General features: G+C 30.3%; 1 protein-coding gene across 1 annotated transcript in view; it reads right to left on the bottom strand.

Moving 5' to 3' along the window:
* Window positions 1-3,988: 3,988 nt before the first annotated feature.
* Neto (Neuropilin and tolloid-like) overlaps window positions 3,989-13,951 on the bottom strand; it is a 238,835-nt gene continuing 228,872 nt past the window's right edge. Inside the window, 2 exon segments of the mRNA XM_068357177.1 lie at window positions 3,989-5,590; window positions 6,707-6,850. Of these exon segments, the coding sequence (XP_068213278.1) occupies window positions 4,955-5,590; window positions 6,707-6,850 (780 nt within the window). The 3' untranslated portion in view covers window positions 3,989-4,954.

Below are 13,951 nucleotides of genomic sequence, written 5' to 3'. Positions count from 1 at the left end.
TTTACTTTTTCGGATTCTTGGGGAATATTACCTTTTAAAGAGACTGAAAATATTAATGAAAATTATTTTTTGCATATATATATATATATATATATATATATATATATATATATATATATATATATATATACATATACTCCATATATATATATATATATATATATATATATGTATGTATAAATCATATATATATATATATATATATATATATATACATATATATATGTATATATATAATGTATGTATGTATATATGTATATATGTATATATATATATATATATATATATATATATATATATATGTATATATATATATATATATATATATATATATATATATATATATATAATGTATGTATGTATATATATACCATATATATATATATATATATATATATATATATATATATATAACTTCATCATTTGGATTTCTAAAATAATGGCAGTATTTTATTAGGTTGGCAAACAACAGAATGTTTAGCACAAGAAAGAATTTCACCTTAAAAGGAAGTAATGATGATTAATAAAATAAGGAAAAAAAAAAGACTAAATATAATTTTCATAGTTTGATTTTCTTCCAACCAATCCCGTTATCATCACTGGACATTTTCAAATACACTGTTTCAAATACACTGTATTATGATACAAAACGACAATACAGCAATGGATACAGGATATGCGCGAAGACACTTCAATGAAAGAAGGTGGAAAACATCATACGAAGACAGCACAGATAGCTTTCGACCAAACGTGGTTTTTGGTGATGATTCTTAATTTGGCCATTATCGCTTCAGAAGGGAGAGAATCATTACCTGGGAATTGAGGGCTGCTTACTTCCGGCTAATTCGAATTTTAATTTTGCGTGCCTTTTTTTGGTACTGAGGATTTAGAGGGAAAACGGTATTACGTTGAATATATGTATACTGTATGTATATGTGTGTATATATATATATATATATATATATATATATATATATATATATATATATATATATATATATATATATATATATATAACGAGTTTCTCAACATTATACCATTTTATATATGTATGTGTATGTATAATTACACACATAGTATACGTACGTATACATATGAATATATATATGTGTATATATATATATATATATATATATATATATATATATATATATATATATATATATATATATATATTTGTATGTATGTACGTATACTGTGTATGTTTTGTATATGTCTGTGTGTGTTAGTATTAAATGTGTCTGCAGTCTATAAATGTATGCATATGCGAGCTGTTTATACATATCTAGTGTATGCACATTTTTATGTAAAGTAATGTGCTTTAAAAATCACATATCGAAGCGTAACGGGTATATTGAATGCCATTTATCGTCGGAAATTATGGAATATGCAATTTAATTTTAGTTTAAATTTTATTACTGTATATCAATGTATATATGGCTGGATTATGCATGTGTACTACTGTTCTTTGCTTGTTTGATAATAAACGTACATGTGTGGGAGTGTGCCCTGACCATTTAGAATTTTGATATGCTAGCAAGCTTTTTTTACACATGTATGTATGTGCATATATATATATATATATATATATATATATATATATATATATATATATATATATATATGCAGTATAGTGTTTGTGAACGGGTATATATATATATATATATATATATATATATATATATATATATATATATCTATACATATATATGTGTATATATATATATATATATATATATTTATATATATGTATATATATATATATATATATATATATATTTATATATATATATGTATATATATATATATATATATTGTATATAGTGTCTGAGGCTGTGTGTGTTTATATATATATATATATATATATATATATATATATATATATACATATATATATATGTATATATATATATATATATATATATATATATATATATATATATTATATATATATACACATACATACACGCATATTGATATATATATATATATATATATATATATATATATATATGTATATATATATATATATATATATATATATATATATATGAATGCATATGTATGGGTATGTATGTGTATAAAAGAAAAAGATAGATATATGATATAATAGAAAATGTAGATGAATATTTGTATTCATAGTTGTATTAAATTTTTATGGACATTGCAAATTTCATATTATACGATCTTCGATTCACGTAAAAAGTTATGTAAATAAATATTCTTTCTACATAATGGCATTTTCGAGAGCACCGGTACCCAAGAGCACAAAAAAAAAAAAATTTACTTTATAACGGAAGATTTAATGAAAGCATAAACAATATATTATGGACAACATGAAACATACACTGTATGCATTTAACGTTCTTCGGGTACATTAATGTAATTCTAACGTTACAAAATTATCATCAGTACGTTCCTTATTACGAGCATTGCGCTCTCCGTCTTCTCTTTCTTTTACCGAAGGGGTGAGGTTGCGGGGGTAGAGCGAGGAAAATCCCTTTTTGATTGTCTTTTTCGTATAATATATATATGGTACATCTACTTTTATATCGTTCCGTTATACATTAGTTTAAAACAATCTACGAGTATGTACAAACTGAGGTATGTTCTTATATTTATATTGTTGTCATAATTTGTTTTAGTCTTTACTCAGCAGAAGGAGACATATTTTAAACTAATTCTTTACGCCGTCTTGTGTAGCGGTCTGGTCTTCAGAAAAAAAAGGGCTTTGGGGGTGGGCGATATGATTATGATGTGTTTGCTGCTGGCATACGAGATGGTAAGCTTTCTGTTGTTTAATTCTTCTTCTTCTTCTTCTTCGTCTTCTTCATCTTCTCAACTTTTGACGCTGGGTTGTGTTTTGGTCTTGCCGCTACGGAAGACGAGAACTATTCAATAAATATAACCTATAAAGCACTTGTTTATTTCACATTAGGAATTCGATTACCCATCTGGATACAGATAAAAAGGAAAAGAGATGGTAACAGATCTTTTAGTTGCTTGGACGATGTTCCGTGGCTTTAAGGGAGGGGCCAATTTTGATCTTGCTGGACCAGGGACATATGAAGGTCAGGTTTTACATTTTAATCAAAACTTCAAATTATTATTCTTAATGAATTTTGTCTGCAGGTATATATATATATATATATATATATATATATATATATATATATATATATATATATACATACACATATACATATATCCAGAAATAAACTTATTAAGAATAAAAATCCTTTGAAGTTTTGACTAAAATTGTAATGTATCACAATTTTAGTCAAAATTCCATATTGTTTTTACACTTAAGTATTTTCTGGATGTATATATATATATATATATATATATATATATATATATATATATGTATATATATACTGTATTTATATATACATATATATGTATATATACATGTGTGTATATGTATATGTACGTGTGTATTATGTTTGTGTATGCATGTATGTATTTGTGTATCTGCATGTATGTTTGTATACATTAAGTCTGCATGTATGTTTGTATACATTAAGACATATATAAAAGGTGATCTGTCTGTTATCATTGATTTCTTAAGGCAGACGTTGCCATTTCAGATGTACGGTAATTAATTTATTAATTTGAGTACTTTTTTTTTATTATATACAAAACCTAAAGAAAGAACGTATTTTCATTCTTGATTTCTTTTAATTCTTATTGTATATCTAACAAATTGATGGAATAAATCTTAAAAGTTGTATTTAGACGAAAACTCCCTTACACATACATTTTATTAATAAGAATTATTTGTGAATAATTCGGAATTGGCTCAACTCTTATATCGAATAAGGCTATTTTGATTATTTTTCCTTTCAAATTATATATATATATATATATATATATATATATATATATATATATATATATTATATATATATATATGTGTGTATATATATATATATATATATATATATATATATATATATATATATATACTATATATTATAAATGTATATATGCCAGTGTAGACGTATACTCATAAACACATGCATGCCTGTAAAATACAGTTTCAAGATATGCATGAGACATATATATGTAAAATTTGAGCAATATTTCAATTAAAGTTTAGATGCTAGTTCTATTTTAAGTATGGGCTTCCAATAGATAATTATCATTTTGATTATGTAATTTGTCCTCCATTCCCTATTATTGTTATCAAATCAACTTAATTACCATTTTATGATCTATCGACCCCTGTTTGCCACTAAGAGCTAGACATTATTTGAAAAGGAGAAAACTATTTCCCTAGTGATCTGGGATACCTCTTTCAACGAGATGAGTTTTTGATAAAACTCACAGCCAAAAAATATGTATTAAGAAAAAATCTTGATCCTGTCGACAACTTTAGAAATAAACCTGTGCCAAGTCCTGTAAGTAACATTCATTTTTTCGTAATATCGTGTTTTCAAACTTGGACTGTCTTACGGAAAGTGTCTTACAAAAATGAACTTTCGCCCATAGGACTGGATCATCTTCATCACAGAAGACGAAACACTTTAAACGCTTTCAACACCTCGTAAATGAAACTAGCAATTTTTTTTCTAAAAATCGAAAAAAAATATATATACAATACCCAGCTTTTAATGATTCTGTCGCCAGGGAAAAATAGATAAACCAAAGGCCTTCGTGTTTCCAAAGAAGGTCAATTCAAAGAACTTCTCACAGAGGGGGGAAGAAATCCGACTTGAAATCAACCATTGTAGGACTCTTTCACGAATCCTTCAAACAAAACCGAAAGTGGGGGAGACCTATTCTTGTGTTGTGGACTGTCAGGAGAGAGAGAAAACCCTGCGAGGCTTGGTAAAGCAGCCAAGACACGCGGTTCCCCCGTCGGGAAAACCGCGATTTGATTCTTCCGTCTCCTCCTTCGCCAAGTTTAAAAATAGAATGAAATCAAAGAATGGGCTAACGACAGCCGCCCTCAATGCGTGGCCAACACGTCCGGCGTCGTTTTGGGCGATTTCGTCGGCTCGTACTGGCCCTTGTCTCTCATCTCGATGACGGCTTCCGCTCGGTATCGCTGAGCATACGAGTCGTCCGATTGGTCGTCCACTTCGTAGGGGTCGTTGTGTCTGGGCACTGGTGGGCGCCCGTAGGAACCATAGTGGTCGGAGGGTGGTCCCGGAGGGGCACGGCCGTAGTGACTGCCTGGCGGAGGCGGCGGGGTGGGAACGGCCGGTGGAGGCCCTGGACTCAAAGGAGGAAGACCCGGTGGACGTCTATTCGGGGGTGGGGGAGGAGGTGGGGTCATGGGGATCTGAGTCTGCCCCGAGTCTCTCTGAGTGAGGAGGGAGTCTCTGGTCTGGCACTCGCAGTCTCTCATCTCGACGCAGGATTCCTCCATGTCGTCGACATCCTCGTCATCCTCGTCTTCGTCGCCCTCGCTCTCCGATTCGGATTCGGGTCTGATGCAAGGGTGGCCGTTGGTCTTGGCGTCGGAGATGTAGCACGGGCCGTCCTCATTGATCGTGGGGCGGTAGACGACGCGAGGGGATGACGTCGCCGACATGCTTTGGCTGCGTTCTTCCAGCTGCTCGCGAGAGCGTCTTATGTTTTCCTGCAAAACATGATAAAGATATGTATGATTTTTATTTAATAAATGTAAATGATAAACGTTCTCTATTTAAGAATATTCGTATAATTTTTATGGAGAAAATAGAAAAGATGATTATAAAATTCTAGATTTTTCTTCAAAAGATATAAATGATAAACGTTTCTATTTAAGAATATTCATAGATTTTTTGGAAAATATAGGAAAGAAGATAAGAAAATTCATGATTTTTCTTCAATAAATATAAATGTTGAACGTTTTCCATTTAATATCAATATTTTTTCATGGAGAAAAATGGAAAAGATGATAAAAATATTCGTGATTTTAAAGAATATGAATGATAAACGTCTACGTTTTCCATTTAATAATATTCATAATTTTTTTTTTCATTGAGAAAAATAAAAAGAGAAGGAAATTCAAAAGTTTTTATCTATCTTTCATTTTAAATGATAAGCGTTTCTCATTCAAGACTGTCCATATTTTTTTTCTGGAGCAAAATAGAAAAATTATAAAAAAAAATTCGTGATTTTTGTTTAAAGAATTTTAATGATAAACTTTTTCCATTTATATTCAAATTTTGTTTTCAAGGAGAAAACTATGTCTATAAACATGAATGCGTTTTTTTTTTCAGTAAAGAATATTCATAAAGTTATCTTTATCAAGAAGGGAAATAAGATGACAAACTTTTTTTCCCAATCGGGAGAATGTCTTTAAAATTCATAGAAATAGATATTTTTCCAAATGCAAATATTTTTTTTCGTCAAGAAACGTAATTACTGTGTTTTTTTCCAAAGCAGAAGTCGTTTATAATTTTGACGTAATCTTCATACAATAACATTATTTGTGATTATTTATAAAACTCTCCCTCTATGTCAGTTTATGTCAGACAATATAACTTGAAATCATTGCAATGTCTGAAAACGCCTTTTATCTTTGATACATCTTTTCTTCTCATAAATCATTGTTTAGTTTTACAGCGATTCTTGAACTACTGTCGAAAAATAGATTAAATTTAATTATTAATCTCTCTCTCTCTCTCTCTCTCTCTCTCTCTCTCTCTCTCTCTCTCTCTCTCTCTCTCTCTAGGAAGGGGAAACTGCAAACACGCAAACCAATCCTTACGTGAATCTGTCGACCGTCTCTAATTAGCTTCTTGATGCAATTAAAGCACATAGCGAAGCACATCCCTCCCAGCAGTCCACATCCTAAGGTCAAAATAATGATGATGTGCTCTGATCTGATATCAAATTTCAGGTTTTGAAGAGACTGCAAAGGAAAAGAAAAACATGTTAATATTTTAAGAATGATAATGGATTATTTTTTATTCTTTATTTTTTTCTGAAAGGAATAGTGAAACTCATTTGATATCAGGGTAAATGTCGTTGCTGTCAAAGACGTATTTTAGTTTGTTTGAAACTTTTTAGATTACATTATAAGAAAAATACTCATTCGGAACTGTAATTAAATTTAAGATTAGTTTTATCTAAATCTGGAAGGATTGGGTAAGTTTAGATGCCTGAAGCCTTTATTGCAAGGGATCTGATCCCGTGCCATAAAGGCTTTAGGCATCTGAACTATCATCTTACTCTGTCTCCTATAATTAGTTGATGTCAGAAGAATAAGTTTGCATCGTTCTACGTTAAACCGGAAGCCTTTTCATTTTCCTTCTTTGCATCTGACTTTTGAACTTAGTTAAAAAATAAAGGATTTTATATCCTCCATTTCAACTGCTTTTGTTACCATTTTGTCGAGAGGAAAATAATTTTATATCCTTAAATTTAACTAGATTTTTTTTCCAGTTGGTTGGAAAGAAAATGATTTTATATCCTTAAATTTACTTCATTTGTTTCAAATTGGTTGAGAAGTAAATCATTTTATATCCTTAAATTTAACCAGATTTTTTTTCCAGTTGGTTGGAAGGATAATTATTTTATATCCTCAAATTTACTACATTTATTTCAAGTTGGTTGAGAAGAAAATCATTTTATATCCTTAAATTTAACTAGATTTTTTCCAGTTGGTTGGAAGGATAATTATTTTATATCCTCAAATTTACTACATTTATTTCAAGTTGGTTGAGAAGAAAATAATTTTATATCCTTAAATTTAACTACATTTATTTCAAGTTGGCTGAGAAGAAAATAATTTTATATCCTTAAATTTAACTACATTTATTTCAAGTTGGTTGAGAGGAAAAAATTTTATATCCTTAAATTTAAGTACAATTTTTTCCAATTGGTTGAAAGGAAAATAATTTTATATCCGTAAATTTAGGTACATTTGTTTCTAATTGGTTAAGAGGAAAATAATTTGATATCCTTAATTTTAGGTAAATTTTTTTTCCAATTGGTTGAAAGTAAATTAATTCTATATCCTTAAATTTAAGCACATTTCTTTCCAATCGGTTGAGAGGAAAATAATTTTATATCTTTAAATTTAAGTACATTTTTTTCCAGTTGGTTGGAAGGAAAATAATTTTATATCCTTAAATTTAAGTACATTGCTTTCCAATTGGCTGAGAGGAAAATAATTTTATGTCTTTAAACTCGAGTACATTTTTTTTCCAATCTGTTGAAAGGAAAATAATTCTATGCTGTATCCTTAAATTTAGGTACATTTCTTTCCAATTGGTTGAGAGGAAAATAATTTTATATCTTTAAATTCAAGTACATTTGTTTCCAGTTGGTTGAAAGGAAAATAATTTTATAAACTTAAGTTTAACGGTAAATTTAACCACATTTGTTTCCAGTTCATGGAAAGGAAAATAATTTTATGAACTCAAGTTTAACGGTAAATTTAACTTTATTTGTTTCCAGTTGGTTGAAAGGAAAACAATTTTAAGAACTTGAATTCAACAGTAAATTTAATTACATTTATTACCAGTTGGTTGAAAGGAAAATAATTTTATCATTAAATCAGTGATGATTATACGAGTACGCGTTGTGGCGTCCCATAGAATCGTGCCACCAAATTTGGCACCATCTCCTAAATGTTGAGGAGGACCTAAGTTCGGCATTATACGATATCCTCTCGACAAACATGGCCAACTTTAATATTGATTACTTGGTATCAGTAACAGAATTCATGCGACAGCGTCTTCAGTCGTGTTTAAGCGAAGACTTATATCTTTTAAATGCTTTCTCGTAAGATGACTTAATTTCATAGTTATCTATTAAGGTAATGCAGTTTGATATGTTTTTGTTACTTGTTCAGATTCAATATATGGAGAAAGGTTTATTTGCTCGTTTTCTCAATCGTGTGTGTTTGATTACACACACACACACACACACACACACACACACACACACACACATATATATATATATATATATATATATATATATATTTATACATTATATATTTATATATATATATATGTATGTGTGTATATATATATATATGTATGTGTATATATATATATATATATATATATATATGTATATATATATATATTTGTGTATGTGTATATATATATATATATGTATATATAAATTATATATATATATATATATATATATATATATATATATATATATATATATATATGTGTGTGTGTATATATATGCATATATAAATATATATATATATATATATATATATATATATATATATATATATATATATATGTGTGTGTGTGTGTGTGTGTGAGTGTATATATATATATGTATATATAAATATATATATATATATATATATGTGTATATATGTGTGTATATATATATATATATATATATATATATATATATATATATATATATATATATATATATACTGTATATATATATATATATATATATATATATATATATATATATATATATATATATATATATATATGTGTGTGTGTGTGTGTGTGTATATATATACACATACATACATACATACATGCATACTGTAAACACACACACAAATTGTAGTTAGGGAAGGGGAAGGGGTAGGAAAGGTTGAATATGTGCGTGCATATCTATCCAAATATTTTGCAGTCATTTTTCATGAGTGGTTGCATACAGTAATTGCTTGATAATAGAAAACTGGATACTTCGCACTTCCTATCATCAATTTCACATTCAGTAGACAAACAATGTCTATATTCTTTACCTGAATTAAAACTAAAAAAAAAAAAAAAAATATGCAACAGTTGTGGAGTAAATAAAACACGTGTAGCACAGCCTTGTTATGAATTCATTCCCGCCCACATAGAGTCCAATTGAATTACGAAGTTTATTTCAGTAACTGACGACTGAATTGGAATGAATTTGCCAATGTTAGATCTCTTAATTAAAGCGGTAACCAGGAGCTGTCCACGGAACGACACGGTTGCAGGCCGGGATTAACAGTATGTCCATTGCAACTGGTATTGTGAAAACATACCCTTTCGAAATGGTTGTGATTAAGTTAAAAGTGTCATATCGAGAATAGTAAAGTGAAAATTTCCTCTTGTGGTAATTAAGTGAAAATTGCCATATAGTGAGTAAACCATTGTAGATTGTTATATTATTTTTACCCGCCAAGCTACAATCCTAGTTGGAAATGCAATAGGCAACAAGCCCAAGAACTCCAACATGGAAAGCAGCCCAGCGAGGAAAGGAAATAATGTTATAACATACTATATAAATTTATGAAAAGGGATGAATAGAAAATTTTTAAGATCAATTACAACGTTAGAATAATATGCCATACATACATAAGCCACAAAACGAGACTTATGTCAACCTATTCAACAGAGAAGCATTTGCAGTAAATTTGAATTTTTGAAAGCTCCATCGGTCCAACCGCCAGATTAGGATCAGATTAGGTCACCGCTGGAAAGAAACTTCTAGAATACTGTGTAGTATTGAGCTTTATGACGCAGAAAGCAGTACTGTTAGAATTAAGTGGATGCCCGGTACTACGTACAAGATGGCACAGTCTGGGATGGTCAGAATCATGAGAAATCTTGTGCAACTTGCACAAAGGTCTAACTGAACGTCTGTGCCAGTGATTAAGAACCAGATCAGGAATTAAGGGCAAATGTAGTAGAGAACAATTAAAGGAAAAATCCCTTATGGAGAGTAATTAAATGAAAATAACCATGTAAAGTAACAACAAGAACGTGAGGATATTGAGGAATTATATGAAATAATCCTCTAAAAGTCTAAAGAGAGTAGTTGAATTGAAAATTACCCTTAAGAGAGTTATAAAGTTAAAATAACATTGTCGAGGGTAATTGAGTGGATATTGCCAGTGTGGCAAGCACTTCCAAAATTTTATCATTGGAAATAGACGCTCTAGGGGCAGTTACCTTCCCTCAGCTGCCACTCTTTGGAATTCAGCTTTTGCTTCTGGTTCGCCTGACTGGTTTTCTTCATCTTTTATCCTTTTTAAAGTTTCTCTAAGTATTGCCTTTTCTTTCGTTCTTTCTGGGCCGTGCTTAATAAGCTCATATTGTTGGATGGCCAATTTTAATAAATATGATTACATACTGTACATTTTTTGGGTAAGTCATCATTTGCATACAAAGCAAATATCCCCATTGACGGAATGACCTTCATATTATAACCTATACTCAACGAAAAGAGAAATAAGACTAAAGGGTAGGGCACCTGGTCTTAAGAAGTGCCTGTTAACATTGTAGATAACTGCCTTAGCTTGGCTAAGTAAGTAGCTATATGGTAAGCTTGAAGCAGGGGAATGGTCTATCGACAAAGCGTGCATGTCGTAGTGTGTGAATTGGCACCGTCTAGGATATGAGAGGGGATTCCTTTAGGAGGGGTGGAACCTTTATAAAGAAAATACGCCTTCCATTTTATCACAGTGGTGGTATGGAACAAACGTTAGAATAATTTCGGATACAATTTCAGAAATACACCAATTTATATATATAAAAAAAAGAAAGACAGAAACAAAAGGTTAAGGAGGTGGAGCTGGGTTGGAATAAAAAGGCCACCCAGTGATCTGTGGAGGTAAGGCAACAGTGGGGACTCCGTTCAAAACCAAGTACCCTCGCCTTGTCCATTTCTCGCTGAGTTGAGTATAGTTTGCCAGAAGTCCAAATCATGATTTTTTTCATATTGCTGCATTGGTAGATTAAGAATTTCAACATTCAAAGGAAAAGGCCATTTTGTCTAGTAAGTCAAACTATCTATCTATCTATATATATGTAAGTATGTATATATATACACATATATGCATATATATATACACACATATATGTATATACAGTATATGTATATACATGTATATATATATATATAATGTGTGTGCGCGCGTTTATGTATATAGAAATCACGACAACTAACAAGTTACAAACATAGAATATGTATTATATATATATATATATATATATATATATATATATATATATATATATATATATATATAAATATATATATGATAAATTTTGCACATTTTTACGTGTTTTTCTTATTCAAATAAGCCATATATATTTTTGATATATTAATGTCTGGATTCTCTTAACGACCTCGGGATCAGAGCCCCAGGCGAAATCACACAGGCCAAGTGGGTTAGTCACTGTCTATATAAGCTTGCCGACCAGGGTTCGATTCCCGGCCGGAGCCAAGCTCTTGTCTTAGTGTGATTTCGCCTGGGGCTCTGATCCCGAGGTCGTTAAGAGAATCCAGACATTAATATATAAAAAATATATATGGCTTATTTGATATATATATATATATATATATATATATATATATATTTTATATATATATAAATGTATATGTATATAAATATATATATATGTATATATATATATATATATATATATATATATATATATATATATATATATATATATATATATCGTCATCTCCTCCTACGCCTATTGACTTAAAGGTCCTCGGTTAGATTTCGTCAGTGGTCTTTATCTTGAGCTTTTAATTCAATACTTCTCCATTCATCATCTACTCCGCGCTGCATAGTCCTCAGCCATGTAGGCCTGGGTCTTCCAAATCTTCTAGTACCTTGTGGAGCCCTACTGAACGTTTGGTGAACTAATCTCTCTTGGGGAGTGCGAAGAGCGTGCCCATACCATCTCCATCTACCCCTCATAGTGATACATATATATATAGGCTATATATATATATATATATATATATATATATATATATATATTATATATATATATATATACATATTTATATTATATTATATTATATAACCCAAAGTTGGAGACACCTTGATTATGGTTGTTATCTTACAGAGGTGGACATGTTTGTTGGCGGTAGAAATTGTCTGATGGGTACATCCATTTTTCTCTTCACAGTGTGTGGTCGCAGTTGTGCTTCTTGGGCGTATAGCCCATTTTATTATTATTATTATTATTATTACTTACTAAGCTACAACCCTAGTTGGAAAAGCAGTATGCTATAAGCCCTGGGGCTCCAACAGGGAAAATAGCTCAGTGAGGAAAGGAAAAAAGGAAAATAAAATATTCTAAGAAGAGTAACAACAATAAATATCTCCTATATAAACTATAAAAACTTTAACAAAACTAAAGGAAGAGAAATAAGATAGGAGAGTGTGCTCGAATGTACCCTCAAGCAAGAGAACTCTAACCCAAGACAATGAAAGGCCATGGTACAGAGGCTATGGCACTACCCAAGACTAGAGAACAGTGGTTTGATTTTGGAGTGTCCTTCTCCTAGAAGAGCTGCTTACCATAGCTAAAGAGTCTCTTCTACCCTTACCAAGAGGAAAGTGGCACTGACCAATTACAGTGCAGTAACCCCTTGGGTGATGAAGAATTGTTTGGTAATCTGTGTTGTCAGGTGTATGAGGATAGAGGAGAATATGTAAAGAATATGCCAGACTAATCAGTGTGTATGTAGGCAAAGGGAAAATGAACCGTAACCAGAGAGGAGGATCCAATGTAGTACTGTCTGGCCAGTCAAAAGACCCCATAACTCTCTAGCGGTAGTATCTCAACGGGTGGCTGGTGCCCTGGCCAACCTACTACCCATATTGAACGTTTTGACTGGTTAATTTATTTATTGGTTTATACAACGGGTGTCACAAAAGTTCATTGATGAAATGGACTTGAATGTAGAGAACGTTACTTCTTTCCCTTCATTTGTTTATGTGTTTTCACTGTATACAGGTTTTCAAAGTTAATGCTGAATGAAATGACTAATTATAAGCAGAACAAAGTATATAATAAATGTGAGAAATCAAGTAAAAGGCAACAGTTTGAGAAGTTCGAAATATTTTGTTTGTCTTCAGATTTGTTGGTTCTTTGGTATTCAATTCTCCAAGTGAGTATTTTCTTGTTTGTTTGTCTGTGTTAATGACCTCACTGATTTTGTTTTAAGGTCATTTACGTATTTTTATCTAATTATCGATTTCTTTTTCAAATTTTTATTTTTTTTATTTATA

This window comes from Palaemon carinicauda, chromosome 33 (genome assembly GCF_036898095.1).
Source record: "Palaemon carinicauda isolate YSFRI2023 chromosome 33, ASM3689809v2, whole genome shotgun sequence".
Taxonomy (NCBI): Eukaryota; Metazoa; Arthropoda; class Malacostraca; order Decapoda; family Palaemonidae; genus Palaemon; species Palaemon carinicauda.
This window is presented reverse-complemented; position numbering and strand designations above follow the sequence as displayed.